The following is a 16,396-nucleotide window of genomic DNA, read 5'->3' on the forward strand; positions in this document are numbered from 1 at the left end:
CCACAGCTACCACTTAGAGAGCTTTCTAAGGTTGTCTAAGACCACAAAAATCACCATAAGTGCTTAAGTGCTGTCTGGATGAGTGCAGGGTGCCCACTTACATAAGTGTGCACCATATACTGAACCAGCTTCTCACACCAACCCATTCACATTCCAGAACCAAATGCATAAGCCAAGGGGCTCGCCTTTAATCAGTACTCTAACCGGCCCATCTGCCATGATTGTCATCCAATTTAAACCAATCCATCAGTAATCTGCTCAGCTGTCTGTCTCCCTTCAGATGCCTATGTGTATTCTCCATAACTCCCCACACCCTCCTACCTCATGCGGTGGATTCCAACCTACCCACAGCCCCAATGCTCAAGGTGTCTGTCGCCCCATCCCTATAAAATAAAACTCAATGAACAAGAATACTGTGCACCCCAGCCCCCTTTAGGGGAGTTAGTGTGCTAGTGTTCTGTAACACCAAGAGCTATCCACCATTTACAACTAATACTCCCCTTTTACCCCATCTGTTGAGGAGCCTTATGTGCCCACATCCAGTTTGTCGACCTGTGCAGTAGCCCCCTCTAGGTGTGTTTGTAATATCCAGAGTCTGGGACCCGGGTGCCTCTTTGCTGTTTTCGGTGGGGTGTCCCTGCGCCACCTCGCCCTTTAACCACCAGCCTCCAACTTTCTAGCCAGTTCCACACTTTGCTCAGATTGTGGAACAACCAGGATTTCCCTTCTGCCAGTACTTTCAGCTTTACAGGGAAGAGCATCATGTATTGAAGACCCCTTTTCCGTTGCTCTGCTTTTGCTCCATCAAAAGTCTTGTGTTGTGCCTGCACCTCCTGGGTGAAATCTGGAAATATCATGACCGTGATGTTTTCCACGCAAAAGGGGTCGGTCAGTCTGGAGCCCTGCAGGATCACCTCTTGGTCTCTGTAGTTCAGGAGTCTCACAATGATTGGTCGTGGCCGTGCACCTGGATGCAGCGGCACCCCAGGAACCCTATGCGCCCTCTCCTCTCCAAAGCGAAGTGGCAGCTGTTGTGGTCGAAGGAAGGATCTAAGTATATTTTCAAAAAACTCTGCTACATTCTTGCCTTCCACTTTCTCAGGCACTCCCACAAGATCGCGGTTATTTCTTCTCTTATTCCTTCTGTGTCCTACACATGTGCTTGTAGGTGAGTAGCGGTCTCTCGCAGGAGTCGCACCTTGTCCTGCAACTGTTGAATCACCCTCTGTGCTCCTCCACCACTGTCTCCACCCTCCCCACTCTGGTGGAAACCTTCCAACAGTCCTCCCTCATAAGCGTGAGGTCCGCTGCCTTGTGTCTTTCCTCTGTTTCAGTGTCGTTTTAGTGTCTCTCATGGCCAGCAGCAGATCTTTCTTTGAGACTTGATGCACCTCTTCCGGCATCTCTCTAGGATGACCATCATGCACCCATTCATCTCTGAACGCCGGGATGTGAATGCGTACTTCTCTAGTTTGTTCAAGGCCAGGGCCTTTTTCCCCTTATCAATCAATCAGGGGTTTGTATAGCGTGGCTACTCATCCGTGACGGTTTCAGTGCTCACCATTGTATCGTCGTCAGCCTTCAAGGTGCACTTCCTTCAACAGCCTCTAATCATTCAAATTTTGTTGGTGCAGCGCTTAGTCGAGAACAAGCACACCCCACTCCAGAGTTTAGTATGCAGTTCTGCCACCTGTCCACTCTCGGCCCCTACGACTGGCACGTCTAGGTCACTTCTTCATCCCCAGCTGCCAGGGAGGTTTGCAGAGGGACAGGTCAGCGTTCAATCTGCCGCTTCCAAGGTCTCACCATGCGGCTCCTCAGAGTTGTATGAGGCCTGCACTGTGTTGGTGATGGCAGTGCCGTGATCTCTTCCTCCATTACATCAGAAGTCCTTCCTTATTATGCTCCCCCCTCCGGTCACTGCAAGCTGACAACTCTCATTCTGGCCAATTTTGAGCTTCATACTCCAACGTGTTTTGTTCAGTCCTCCATTGTTTTTGAATCTGCCAGTTATAACCATATTTTCTCCCCAGCTTTAGTTGCAGCCCGCAGGCTAGAGCAGGGAATTAACCATATCATGGACACTTAAGGACTGAGTCTGAGTTCAGCACAGCATGGCAAAAGCAGCGCTGCACTCCTGTGTATGGTTTTTATACCTAAGTAGTATTTTAACCAGATGTAGGACATATGAGTAGGGCTACCTGCCCTACGCCGACCTTTGAAATAGCAAGATTTCTTGGCTACTGCAGTGTAATAGTCCAGCACCAAATTATACTTTGCATTAGTGTCTTGCGCCAGTGATGTGCACATGGGCATCTGCTCTGTACACAAAATGGAAACTTTGTGCCATGTTTTCGGGGCTGGTGAGTAGTGGGGGCTATGGAAGAAAAACGTTTGCTGCGGCCTGAAATGACTAGCTGCGTCACGTTATTCCCCATTATGCTTACACGCCTGCATTCACTGCTGTGCTAGGAATGATGGCATCAAACTATGCCCTTCCAAAACCCTAGCGATGCAGTTTCCACACCTGCCATCAAGATTATCTATGATGGACGGAGCTCTGAAACATTTTAGACACTCGCCCCCAATCACAGATCTGGGTTGAATCCATCACCATTCTTTAGTTCACTTTGCCACCCCAGTTCAGACCCAGTCATATGCAAATCAGTCTAGACCCTGTGCCTCATGGGAACAGTCTAGCCCGATCTGCCAAGCCAGGGCTTCCCTGGACCAGAAACAATCATCCTGTGACCGGTTTCGGGGTAACACCCCTCATCAGTCAGGTTAACTTGAATCCAGTGGCAAAGTGAGCAAGGGACCCACGTCTGGCAATACCCTGCCAAATTAGGGCAAACAAAGCAAACATAAGGAGGTGATGGACTGGAGCACGGAAACTTTTCAGACACTCACCCCCAGTCACAGATCTGGGTTGAATCCATCATCGTTCTTTAGCTCACTTCGCCACCCAAGTTTAGACCTGGCCATATGCAAATCAGTCTTGAACCTGTGCCTCATGGGAACAGTACAGCCCAAACTGCCAAGCCAGGTCTTCCCTGGACCGGAAACAAGCATCCTGTGACCGGTTTCCAATTAAGTCACTTCTTTCTATGTCTGCTTATTATGTTTTTTCTCATTGGTTTGCACATATTATAAATGGTCTTTCTGCCTAAAGTATTTTGTGCACAGATGCTGTTGGAAATGGCCCTTTTTGCAGGGTCATCCCTAAACTTTTTGCCTTCCTCCTGTATTTTTTCTGACATGTTTGTGTTGATTTTATGACTCTGGGCACTTTACCACTGCTGATCAGTGCTAAAGTGCATACGCTCTCCCTTTGTAAATATGACATGTGAATTGGTATATCCATGATTGGCTTATTTAGTTTACCTGTTAGTCCCTAGTAATGTGGCCTGTGTGTGCCCAGGGCTGGTAAACCAAATGCTGCTGGTGGGCCTGCAGCGCTGATTTTCGCCACCCACAGAAGCAGCTTGTAAAGTGTGTCTCAGACATGCCACTGCAGTATCTGTGTGCAGTCTAGAACTTCCATCTTGGCTGTGAAGTGCACCCACTTCCCAGCCCCTGAACCTTCTCTTGGCATCATGTAAGCCACCCCTATGGTAGGGTGCGTTGTATGTGTAAGGTAGGACATGCTCTGATGTGTGTAGCATGTCATGGTAGTGAATTGCACCCAATTTCGTTTTTCACTACTGTACGGCTACCTGTTCTCCATAGGCCAGAATGGGAGGTTTGGCTATTACATTCTATAGTCCTAACTGACCCATAGAACATGGTAGAAAAACGATTTTAGTATGCCGGAGCTCAGAATATTAAAATACAACTTTTAGTGAAGTTTATTTTGATATTCGGTGTTTGAAAATACCACTTTTAGAAAGTAGGTATTTTCTTGCCTAAGCCTTCCAGTGTGCTCTTCTGTTATGTGTATTGGCTGTCTGGGTTTGGAGTGACAGGGCTGGGGAATTCCAAGAGACAGGGTGAGGTGCCCCAGTGGTGAATAGAGAGATCTGCATCCAGATGGGTGGGAGGAGTTGCACCTGGGACCTGAATAGGGCTGTGCCTTCCCTCCACAATGCTGGCTCCACCTCCTATGGTGCGTCTGATATCTCTGCCCTGCACCCTTAAAGGAAAGAAGCAGCCTGGTAAACAAAGTGCTCCAGGACTGAGCAGAACTGGTTCTGGCTGGGTTCAGTGACTTGTGACTCTTTAGAACAAAGACTTTTGGGGTATAAATATCTGTCCTGGAACCCCTACAATTTGTATTGCCCCTGGATCTCAAGACCAACCTCTGTCCGTGGAACTGAAGAAAGCTGCAGGAGAGGACTGTCCTGGTGTTGTGTGCTGTTCCCTGGATTGGCCTGCAGTAGTTATCATTGGATTGGAAAAGAAGGGAAAAGGAGCTGTAAGAGAACTTTTTAATCTTGAACCTGCAATCACCCAAGGGCTAGCGAGAGAGCTAGCCCCCTGACTGAAGTCTCAGGACCAGTAGACTTCATTTCGTCGCTAAAGCCTCAAAATTATCGCTAAAGCCTAAAAATCATTGCTACATCCGCGGAGCGTCCGGAAAATCGTCGCATCGCTGCTGCTGAGGGCTCGCTGGCTTGATCATCGCCCTGCACGTTTGCGGCCCGAAAATCATTGCTACAACCGCGGAGCGTTAGAAAAATCGTCGCATCGCTGCCGCTGAGGGCTCGCTGGCCTGATCATCGCCCCGCACGTTTGCGGCCCGGAAATCATCGCTACAGCCGCGGAGCGTCAGGAACATTGTCGCTAACCCCGGTTAGTGAGCGGCCGTGACCAAAGCGTGAGGAAAAACATCGCTAACCCGCCGGAGCGAAATTTCTTGTGGATTATTTGACAACATCTCAGAACTGTGAGTAAAAAGGGTCGCAGAGACCAATGCCCTGAACTGAGCTTGACCTTCCCCATTGGAACTATTTTTGCAGCATCCAGAGAGATCTATTTTTTTTGTACAGCATTGTCGTTTCCTCGTTATTTGGTCTTGTGATAAGCCTCTATGTAAAGATAACTATTTTTTGATAACTACCTGTGTTGTGTCCCTTTGTAGTGTTCCTCAATGTATTTACTGTGTATGATCATCAACGCTTTACACACTGCCTCTGAGATTAGCCTAACTGCTCGTGCTACGTTACCAGAGGGTGGAGCAGGGGTTGTCAAGGGGGTGCAGCCCTTCACTCTGACTTAGAAAGAAGGGTCCCTGCTTGGACAGTGGCCATCCACTGCCAACCAGAGACCCCCATTTCTAACAGATGCCTTTGTAGTTTTCCTATATTATATTTCAGAACATCAGAAGCCAACAATGTTGTTATAATCAGTGAGATGACATATATATATTTTCTGTTGTGTTCATGTAAAGTGTTCATAGCAAGATAGAGAAGTCAGAGATATAGTATTAATGGTGCACGCAATCCTTTACCTCATATGATCTCACAAGCCTTTAGTGTTTTCTGTTGTAATTGTCCATGCACATTAATTCACTCTATTTGGTGCATATTCTTACAACTCACTCATAACAAACATGGTTGTCATGCTTGATTTAATATATACTGTACTAAATAGTTGACATTTTCAGCATTTTAAAATGTCATAATGTGTCTTTCAGGTTATTCAGCATCGGATAAAACAAATAAATCTGATAAAGGTAGGTTTTCATTTTATTTTCCTGTTTAATATTTATTATGTGTCCTATTTTGTAGACAGTGTTGTATGGTTATTTTACTCTACTTCCTGAGACAGGTAAGCCTCCTGCCTCCAACCTTAAATGCTTGCAGGTAAGTACCATAAAGGTTTTCAAAGGTTGGATGGCATGTACCATAGTCCTGGTTAGAATTGATGTAACTTGCCACACTCCTGCCGACTGGCAGGGTAAACGTTAGGTGCACGTGCTAGGAGTGCAAGTATTGCACCTGGAGTCTAAACCTTATAAGGAATTTAGGAAAAATGGCTACCACATGAGCGTGTGGACAAAATGTATGTTAACAAGATACAAGTCTTTTATTGGTAGCGCATACTCTGATGAAACAACATTTATGTTTTGCTACAATTGTATTAAACAAGGTGTATTTAACCTATCTGTTCCCTAAATGCCACACAAGGGTATCTTTTAACAGATTTTAGATCTACAGTTGAGAATAGATTTAGTATATTACTTTCTGTAACCTTGCTTCAGTCTTTGGAAGCTATATTTTTTTATGCTAAAATAGCTTAATATGTGAAAAAGCAGACGCAGCATGTGTGTGCAAAGCACAGGATCTCAGAAAAGTATGGTACCTTACTGTCCTGCATACCCAATTAAACAGGGCACTGCTTACATTTTTGAGGATTACCAGATATACTGTTATAAAGGAAAGATAGTGTTGGGAGACACTCTGACACAGCAAGTGGTGGTGACGGAAGGCCACCAGTGAGCAGAGCGATGTCTATGGTGATGAGTTTAGGGATTTGGATGAAGAGGAGAAGGATGCATGAGGACAGGAGTATTATGGTTTCGGATACACAAATGCAATAGAGTGATGATGGTGACGTAGGAGGAGGGGCCAGCCTCATAAGAAGTGGTGAGTCGGGGGAGATTTAAGACTCAGGCACCAAAAGAGATTACAGGGTTTATTTTTGTATAAACATATTAGATAACATGAAAATAAAACAAGACCATACTGGAAAGAAGCAGCAAGAACAAGTGACAATAAGTGGTGTAATTTTTATCAGGTGACATTACTTGCAAATAGATTGAGATACAAAGCATTCTCGACCCTCCAAACACAAACTTCTAAACTGTATATTTGTGAACTTAAGACCTGTAGCTTGAATATTTTCAGATACAACCTAATATCTGTCCTGTGAGGGCAATTCAGTGAAGGGTAACAGACTAGTAACGGTTACGGTAATATTGAATGGATGATCATAAGCTTTCCAGGCTAAACTCCATTGGTTCTAATTTTGTATCAAGATAGTAATAAAAATTACATCAGCAATGACAAAGGAAACAACATGTATGTGGCAAAGTCAAAATGTGTTGGCCAAATAATGAAACTTAATTTCATTTAAACATACAGTATGTAGCCACCTTGAATATTGATGTTCTCTTAAGGTATACTAGGGCATAATATGCCTCCCTTTAGTTATCAGAGAAATCTCAAGACACAATGTGGGTTTTTTTTGGAAACATACTTTATTGTTTTTTAAATTTTTATACCATACCATCATGTTACATCTTTACAATATCAGCAGTCACTTCTGTATAAAAATACATATATCCACAACATAATCCTGCTGTAGCATATATTTACATAAACAGTCTAGGCAGTAATTGCAGTAGTTCATGTTTCCTTCTGAACAGCGATCCCAGGTGATGGTAATGCATTATCGCATTAATACAATAAACAGTCCCCAACTCCCCCCTCCCACTCCGCCCCAGTCTCACGCGTATGTCTTAATCTTGCGCATGTGCATCATCCGATATGCGCTCTTGATAAATCCATGTGTTCTTATATCACATTTCCCTATTCATGCGCTGTGTACAAAGTATAGTTACCCCTCTGTGCAGTCAGTAGTATACTCCTCATAGGGTCTTAAACATCATCTATGGATTTTATGGCTTCTAGCATCACATCCCATTCCAATGCTATTGGTGTTTTCCGCAGGCCCTTAAGTTCTTCTCTACGTAATGCCGCACTCTCAGCAGTGCCCTAACGCAGTAATTCCGTGTGCCAGGCCATTACGTCTGGGGGTTTTCGCGATTTCCATCTCATAGTTATATGACGTATTGCTAAGATGAGCGCTAGATCTATAAAGCGGTATTGCACCTTGTGCTTGGATGTTTGTTTGTGGAGTCCTAAAATGCATTTTTCTATTGTGTTATGTATTTCCCGGTGTACCGCTTCCCCTGTTCTTTGCCTGACAGTGTCCCAGTATCCTCGCACTTTTGGACAGATCCATAACATATGAAGTAGGTTCGCTCCCTCCAACTAGCATCTCGGGCAATAATGCTGGGTTTGGGGGAACATTCTATCTAATTTATGTGGAGTAAGATAAGCTCTGTCCAATACCATTGTCTGAATGAAATTGAATTTCGTGTTCCTCAATGTCTTCCTTGGGTGTTCCAGTATCTTTGTCCATTCTTTATCTGTTAGCTCCCTATCTATGTCTCCCGCCCATGCAGTTCTCAGTGTGTCTAGAGTGGCTGTCGTATGCGAGCTGATGCCTGTATAGAGCCATCTTATAAGGTATCAACCTGTTCCCATATAATGTACCATCTTTACCAGGTCATTGGTAGGGGGCTCTTGCCTTCGTGGGGCCCAGTGTGTTTTTATGTATCTCATCAGTGCAGCATGTAGTATGTATAAATGTGCCGGGACATCTCAAGAAACAATGTTATTGTTAAGCTCTAGTCACATGCACAGTGGTATGGCTGAAAAGAACACCATTGCAAAATGGCTCCAAGATAAGGTAAACAAAGGTGCTGCCGTGCTAGTCCTTCCTCTTACTGGTTGTAACATCAGATAGTATTCCAGTTGTAGGTTGTGATGCAACTGGATGAGGATTGGGTGAGATTTCAGCAGCTTCTGGATGCGTGATACCACTCATGCCCATTTTCATAAGAATAGTCACAAGGGCGTTGCGCCATTTTCGAATATTTCCTCATTTAGCGAGATTGAATCAGCCTCAGAGTGGAATGTGGTTCCTTTTAGTGCTTCTAACAGCTTACTCACTCTAGTGTGCCTGGGCTGGTTTCTCTCTTTGGTCTGCTCTAAGTGTGAACCAGCTGCAGTTATTAATACTGCTTCCTTTAGCAAAGGTCATTTTCTGTTCATGATTATTCATTTTGGATTCAGCTGTATGTCCATAAGCTTCTTTTTCCTCATGATCGTCATTTTCTCCCACATTATAGCCTTCGCTCAATTCTGTTCTGAATGTTCTCCCCTGATCATCTACCGTCCACTGTTCACTGCATTATTGTTTTACACTTTGGCCTGATAATGTATAGAACCAGACTTGTCAGAATATGTCTTCCTCTTGCTCTAATGTTCAACAAGATCATTTAATTTCTGATTCTGATAGCCAAGTGCTGGTCTGCGACTTCCTCCTGTAAAACTGACCACCCATTGCCTAGATCATCTACTTGGTAATGCTGTGAAATCAATGTTACATAGCAAACAGTTTGATCTAGACTGTTCCCATGAGGCACAGTGTCAAGACTGATTTGCATATAGCTGGGTCTTAACTGAGGTGGCGAAGTGAACTAAAGAACGATGATGGATTCAACCCTGATCTGTGACTGGGAGTGAGTGCCCGAAAAGTTTCAGTGCTCCGTCCATCATCTCCTTGTGTTTGCTTTGTTCACCCTAAGTTGGCAGAGTAGCCCTGGGTCCCTTGCTCACTTTGCCACTGAATTCAAGCTAGCCTGGCTGATGCGGGGCGTTACCCTGAAACTGATCTCAGGATGCTTGTTTCCGGTCCAGGGAAGACCTCACTTGGCAGTTCGGTCTGGACTGTTCCCATGAGGCACAGGGTCAAGACGGATTTGCATATAGCTGGGTCTGAACTAGGGTGGTGAAGTGAGCTAAACAATAATGATGGATTGACCCCAGATCTGCGACTGGGGGTGAATGCCTGAAAAGTTTCAGTTCTCCGTCCGTCATCTCCTTGTGTTTGCCAAATCAAGGTTACATGTCATTGTAGAAGCCTCATCTAAAACAGTCAAATCCCAGAGATTTTTGCTTTTTTCAAAACAGTTTTATCATCCACTACTCTTCTGTGTAATACGTGCAGAATTATTTGAGTAAGGTATGGCTTTTTTGTCTTACACCTAACATGACATTTTGTAGTGCAGGTTAGAAAGTGCGCTGCCTCACTCTACTTGAGAGAAAGCACCACTAGGCTATCTTTTGCGGTACACTGAGTAAAGTTGTTATCTACACTCTCAACATACAAAAAACAAACGCCACGTAATTTGATTTCTAAACTGAATAGGGGTTGAGATAGTTGTACCGAAACTGATATGCCTTTCTGAATACCGATAAAGCTTACAAGGAACTTTCAAGATCTCGCTATAAACAGTTGTGGCTGTTTGTTCATGACCAGTTGTGACCATCAAACACCCCACAACACACAACATAAGCACTTATTCATACCATGAGAGGCTTTGGTCATTCTCTTCAGTCATTGGCTAGTTTGGGAGAGCTTCCTTCAAGAATTAGCTCGGTGGCCTATTTGCAATATTTTGGGACCATCCCATAGCATTTTGTGGATCTTTACATCAAGTCAGGTTTTATTTCAGTGTGGGGGTGGCAGAATGAAAAGTTTCTGTCTTTTGAGAGAATATTCGAGAGCAGAGATAGTTGGATCGAGATGAAAATACCTGTGCACATTATAAGCATTTCCCTTTGGGTGGATTCAATAGTACATTATATTTGTCAGTAAAGGATAAGGTTACCGATTAACAAAGACTGTGGCTGTTAATATGAGGTTGTTAAAAGTCGTTCTGCACTTCTCATATATTGAATAAATGTAGTCACAAAGATTACAGAGTGCCTGCAAGTGTGGGTTTGATGCAGGTTAAAAAACATGCATAGCCATTTTCTCCATTCGAAAATAAAGGTTGGACAAATATTCATCAGTGTTTCTGTTTAATTTTGCTAAGTCTGCATACTTGGGAAATGGGTGGTTGTGACCAGCGAGGGAGAAACCAAAGCGGTACCGCATTAATTTAAGTTTTCAGAAAACAGGGTAAGAGTCTCCTAAATATTTTCATGGGCATAACTGCTTGTAGGTGTTGATGACTAGCCAAGAGTGGCTTCTCCTTTGGAATGCTAATTTGTCGTTTTGAAACGCTAAATTATTCATGTTTATATTTATTGCCCGTTTAAATGCAAAAAAAAGTGGTGTGGATTCCCAGACAGCCTGCCCTTGTAATGCCTCAAATGCAGAGTCAAAAATAGACGCCATGGGTTGTATTGTACATTGCATTCTAGGGTCATTTTTCACCAAATGAGTGCCTTTAAGGAAGTTTCTTCAACCCTCTTTAATTTAGGGCAATACTTGTAGAAAGACGCTTTGAAGGACAATTTTTGATCTATCAAACCAAAATTAATTCAGGTTTGGGCCTGAAAGGAATTTTTCTGTAGTTTGAGGAGCTGACCGTAGATGGAGCAATGAGAAATGTTACAAAATTGGCTAATCATTCTTGGGAAGGTTTTGAGGCCGTACGTCAGTATGGAAATTAATTTGGCCTTGACAACTCTAAGTACTAGGAGTAGAGGGGGGAATTATATATTTTGTAGTAAAGTCTTGAAAGCAAACCATAGTGATGATACCTTTTGGTTTTAATGTAAATGTGTCTTGTAAAGCGCACTGCTACCCTGAGGCCTCGTGGTGCTGTAGACCGCTGGGGAACCCGTCCTGGCTATCCCTGTGAGATGGTCCCTCCTGGGTATCTCCAAGGTGAAACCAGGCATCCCCGGCGAATGTGGGGGGCCGTTGTGGAGATGAGGCAAGCTAATGCCCAGAGTTGCCGAGTGTGTTCCTGGTTAGAGTAGGTACCGAGGCGAGAATTATCGAGTCAGTTTTGACCCTGGTCCACGACCCTGCCGCGTCGGGAATTGAACCCTGGTCCCTGGCCGATTCTCTGCTTGCGGATCTGCCGCCTCTAACCAGTGAGCCACACGAGTCTTCCTATTGTCGATTACCTCCTCATACGCCAAACCATAGTTAATAGTCATATAATTTGACTCACTGTATTGTGCTAGGACATTTACTAACTTCCGTAGCCTCATACCTATGTGGTTTAGTTAGAAATCTTCCTCTTTCAGTAAGGGTGAGGAGAGATCCAGACCCTATTTTAGGCAGGTGTGTCTCAACAGCAACCAATTAGTGGCTGAGGTCAGTGATGTACAAGTTAAATAGCAAGAAGGCAAATACACATCCTTGCTTCAAGCCAGCAGTTTGATGAAAGAGACTGGTTTACTTTTATTTTAACTCTCACCCAGGTAGCTGAATAAAGAAGTTGGATGGCTCAAAGAAGATGATGTGGGATTTTCCAGTCAGTCAGTCTTTGCCATAGGTTTTCTTTTGTCTTGTCAATCAGCATGGCGAGGATGACCTAGTTGTCAGTGGTGCTCAATGATGGACTGAATCCTGATTTATTGAAGAGGATTAGATTGGATGTATAAGCCCAGGTCTTTCAGCAGGAGGCCATTGAAGATCTGATCTTCAACATCCAAGAGTGCTCTAGGCCTATAGCGACTTGGTTGTGCTGTAAGACCCCTCTTCTAATCAGTTGTAGTATTAAGCCGTGCCATGAGTTTTGGATTGTTATTTCAGCCAGGCAGTATGAAGACAGAGTGTGGAGAGTTCAAATCCAGAGTTCTTTACCGTGTTTATACAGGCTGAGTGGTAGGCCGTTCGAGCCTGGTGCTCCATCAGCCCTGTTTGTATGAGGATTTCTCTTACTTGTTGGTGCCTGCATTCCACAGTGGTTGGAAAGGAATCTAGTTTGTTGCTGATAAGCATTCCTTCTCGAGTCAGGGAACCTCCGCAGGGGGTAATGATATAATTGGTGCAGGCGTTGCATGGGACATCATTGCCTTCGGGTTGGATCTGGTTGTCAGTCTTCTGATTGACCAGCTCCCAAAAGTTCCTGGTTTTTATGTGAAGAAACAATAAAGAGATCAAGGCTTCCTTTGTTTTTATTTTTTATTTTTTTGGCTTCAATGATTGCTATTTTATAAGAGTTACATGGATCTTTCACCTTTTTCTGCTTGGACAGCGTTCTCTGGGTCTTTTGTAATGGTCATAGCTCCTTGTTTAAGTGCACTTCGAAGTGATTTGGTGAACCACGAGTTAGCCTTTTCAGAAGCGAATGTGTGATTTGTTATGTCAGGAACTGTTTTGAGCCTAACCAATGTGAAATGAAATGTCCATTTGTCATACAATGATTTGGCTTTGGAGCTTCAACTTATTCTCTTCCTTGTTTTGCAAGCTTTGCTTCAGCCAACTGTGGATATCCTTTCCAGTTTGAAGTTTGCACTTATGACAAAGAAAAGTGGTCACTTTCATATTGTTTCATGATAAAGAAGTTAGTGATGTAGTAAATAGTGATGAAGTAAATAGCCGGGAGGCCGCAAAAGTGTAGTCAAAAAACCGCAGAGCTCCTTATCATATAGTGAGTGCAAGACATTGGTTGATCACTACAAAAGTGGCCATTTAAGGCGAAAACACTCTGTCCAAAAAGGATAGAAGTGATCCGCCAATTGTGTCCTTTCTCTGGTGGCTTAAGTCTTGCCCTGGGATCTCCCAAATTGTGTTTTCCGTATGGTGGGGAGTTCATCTCATTATTGTGAAGGTAACCTTTTGAAATTAAATTACTGTGATGATCCAATAACGGTCTTTGAATATAAGTTTCAACTCATTTAAATGGGTGGCGATGTTTTTGATATTTTTTCTCTTATCTGGGCGAAGGTTGTGTATACAGATTGATTAGAGCAGAGGCATTATCTGCTGGCCCACAGTCTTATTTTCAATTGAAATTGCAACAACAATGAATTTTCCTGTCTTGATTCTGTTTATTTTGACGTTTTTGGCCGTTGTTATATAAATAGTTGAACCTCCTCATAACCCTTTTTGTTTGTCCTCAGTGCTGGGGTGTAGTATTCGATATAGGCAGGTAGTGGCTGCGATTTCGCTATACAAGTTTCCTAAATTCAGATTGCATTGTGGAATAGTAAACAGTAGGCTTCTTCTGAGTCTTGCATTATTTTGTTCAACCCCCACATATTCTTAGACTAATAAAGATGCTTCAATTATTAATTCGTAATTTAGTAGCTGAGCACAGTTAGTGAGACAGTTGGATAGTATAGTATTTCATTTTTTGGAATCTGTATTCAACGCTTCTAACCAGCACCAGTCGAGCTGGTGGATGTCAGTCTTGGGAATTTTAGTAAACCTGCAGAGCCGACTTGATTTGTAATTACTGGTAATAATAATTGACTGTTTTTTGTGGAAAAGCCCTTTGTTCAGGGCAGATTGTATTTCTTGGCTATTGATGTTTTATTTGGTATGTGTGAACTGCTTGTTGTTACTAATTTCTTTGGGCGGGGATCTACTGATGGGTAGCATTCAGGTGTTGAGCTACGGTAATTCCTCATTCCATAAAGATTTCTTGTCTTGATGCTTAGCTATCTCCTCAGAAGCCCTTACGATTAGGCTTCATTTTTTGGCTAACAGAAGTTCAGAACTGGATAGCTACAATTTGACTAAAAGTAGGATATTTTAAGCCCTTGTGAGCAGCTATAACTATGTTACCTCTGTTCAGAATAATAGTTCTTGATACGTATTTTGGTTCGAAAATGGTGGTTGTTGAAGTTTTTTGGTTAGAGTGGAAGTGATTCACTCATTGATGGTAAATATCATGCCCTTGAAGTCTCTAAGCTCTTTCATGTTCTTACCAATCCAGGATGATTCACGCTTTTCACAGCGATTGAACCCCACTTGTTGTTTCGGCAGCCAATTACTTGGTTTGTTCAGTGTAGAGTGAATCCTCACTAGCCTGCTCTTCAATGAGGGTACTTTACGGTAGGTCCCCTTGGGTCTTGGCCCTAGTTTGTTACCGATATCTGGATCCTTTTTCAATAAACTCCATTATTTGTTTAAGATGTTGACAATCTTCTGATTTTCCTGACTTTATGTTAAAATTATCCTGACTATGGTGTCATCCTTGTTCTTATTTTACACTAGCTTTGTTGACGAATGTTTCGGCCTGTGTCAGAGATTTTGCTCGTTCCTGTCCTTGTTTAATATCTCTATATTTGTATCCTATGTGTAGGAATCTCAGTTCTGTTTCCTTGAATTTCGCTTCCATTTCCTCATCATTGGAGAAGTTACGCCTCTTTCTTATAAATTCCCCATACAGGATTCTCTTTTTAAGTGAATAGAGGTGAAAGCTAGACCCATGAAGGATACTTTTAGTTGATGTCTGTTTCCAGTATAGGGTAGTTTGTATTTGATTATCCTGTATGTAGACTGTTACATCAAAAAAATGGTATCTCCATGGTACTCATGTTACAGGTAAACTTGAGGCCCACTTCGTTATCATTCAGAACCTCGAAGTAAACCTCAAAGTATTCCAGGAATTCTTGTGCTGTTCTTTCTAATATCAGCAATAGATAGTCCATGAATCTAAGCCATAGTACTATTGTTGCAGTGTATTCTTCATTTTCCTCTCTCCAAGCTATGGTCTTCTCCCACCAACCCATGGCAAGGTTGGCATAACTTGGAGAGAAAGAAACTCCCATGGCTGTTCCACAGATGTAGGTGACTATCTGATGGTTGAAGAAAAAGATGTTATTTCTGAGACATAGTTCGTTCCTTTCCATCAGCATCTTAGAGTGCTGCAGTTCTTAGATGTTCCTGTGTTGTAGAAAGTATCTAGTTGCTTTCAGACTCAATTCATGGTTTATGGACATTACGTCAATAGTTACAAGCAGGTATCCTGCCTGCCATCCTTTATCTGCCAGTATCGCGAGGAATTCTCCGGTATCCCTTATATAGGAGCTCAAAGTTACCCCTATCGGTGCCAATAAGTGGTCCACATATGTTGCTTTTATTGATATGTAAAAATATATATATATATTTAACAGAGGGGGTGATGTAGTGTCTTGCGAGTTTTATGACTGAACCCTTTTTACTCCTAATGAACTCTGTAGAGATATGACGTAGGTGTCAGAGCGGAATGCAGTGAAAACTTGTTTTAGAACGTTGGGATCGCAGTTAGACACAGAAGACTAAAGATGTGGCATACTAAGCTCTGTGTGTGGCATAGTCCTTGTCGGGTACCCAGGCTGGGGAAAACGCTACAACAGGATCAACTCTTGTTGAGAAGTCGAAGATTTTAATTGAGAATCTGAATTACGATGTATAGTCGATGGTGGCACATTTCTTACAGATTTTAGTGGCACAACTGGTGAGGTGAAATGCTATGGAATATACTAAGTACTAGAGAGGTTTGATCACTCAAGAATATTCTTGAGAAATGTGGGAGAGTATTTCATATATTTGGGTCAAGATGTAGTTGGTGTCCAAAGCTGAGACATTTTAACCGCACATGTTTTACAGTGTCCGGTAATAGATTTTAGAACATAACATTTGATGCACACGTTTTGATTAGTAATTCATTGCCAGTAATGCCTTTTGGATATGAAGGTTATTGTATATGCTTTTATATTTTCTTGCAGAAGACGAGTCTAGTGAAGATCAAGAAGGTCCTTCAGATGCCGACTTTTGGAAGGGGCCTGTCCAAGAAACTGATGAAAAAACACGGTTAGTGGTCACATTTGCAGCTGTCTCCTGGCCACTTCTAGAATCTTAGTTT

General features: G+C 43.0%; 1 protein-coding gene across 5 annotated transcripts in view; it reads left to right on the forward strand.

Moving 5' to 3' along the window:
• LOC146867456 (protein FRA10AC1) overlaps nucleotides 1-16,396 on the forward strand; it is a 178,392-nt gene that overhangs the window by 143,078 nt on the left and 18,918 nt on the right. For all 5 annotated transcript variants that reach the window (XM_085606060.1, XM_085606085.1, XM_085606068.1 and 2 more), the window contains exons 13-14: nucleotides 5,636-5,674; nucleotides 16,260-16,344. In XM_085606060.1, the coding sequence (XP_085462186.1) occupies nucleotides 5,636-5,674; nucleotides 16,260-16,344 (124 nt within the window). The remainder of the gene's footprint in view (nucleotides 1-5,635; nucleotides 5,675-16,259; nucleotides 16,345-16,396) is intronic.

This window comes from Triturus cristatus, chromosome 1_2 (genome assembly GCF_964204655.1).
Source record: "Triturus cristatus chromosome 1_2, aTriCri1.1, whole genome shotgun sequence".
NCBI classification, from domain to species: Eukaryota; Metazoa; Chordata; class Amphibia; order Caudata; family Salamandridae; genus Triturus; species Triturus cristatus.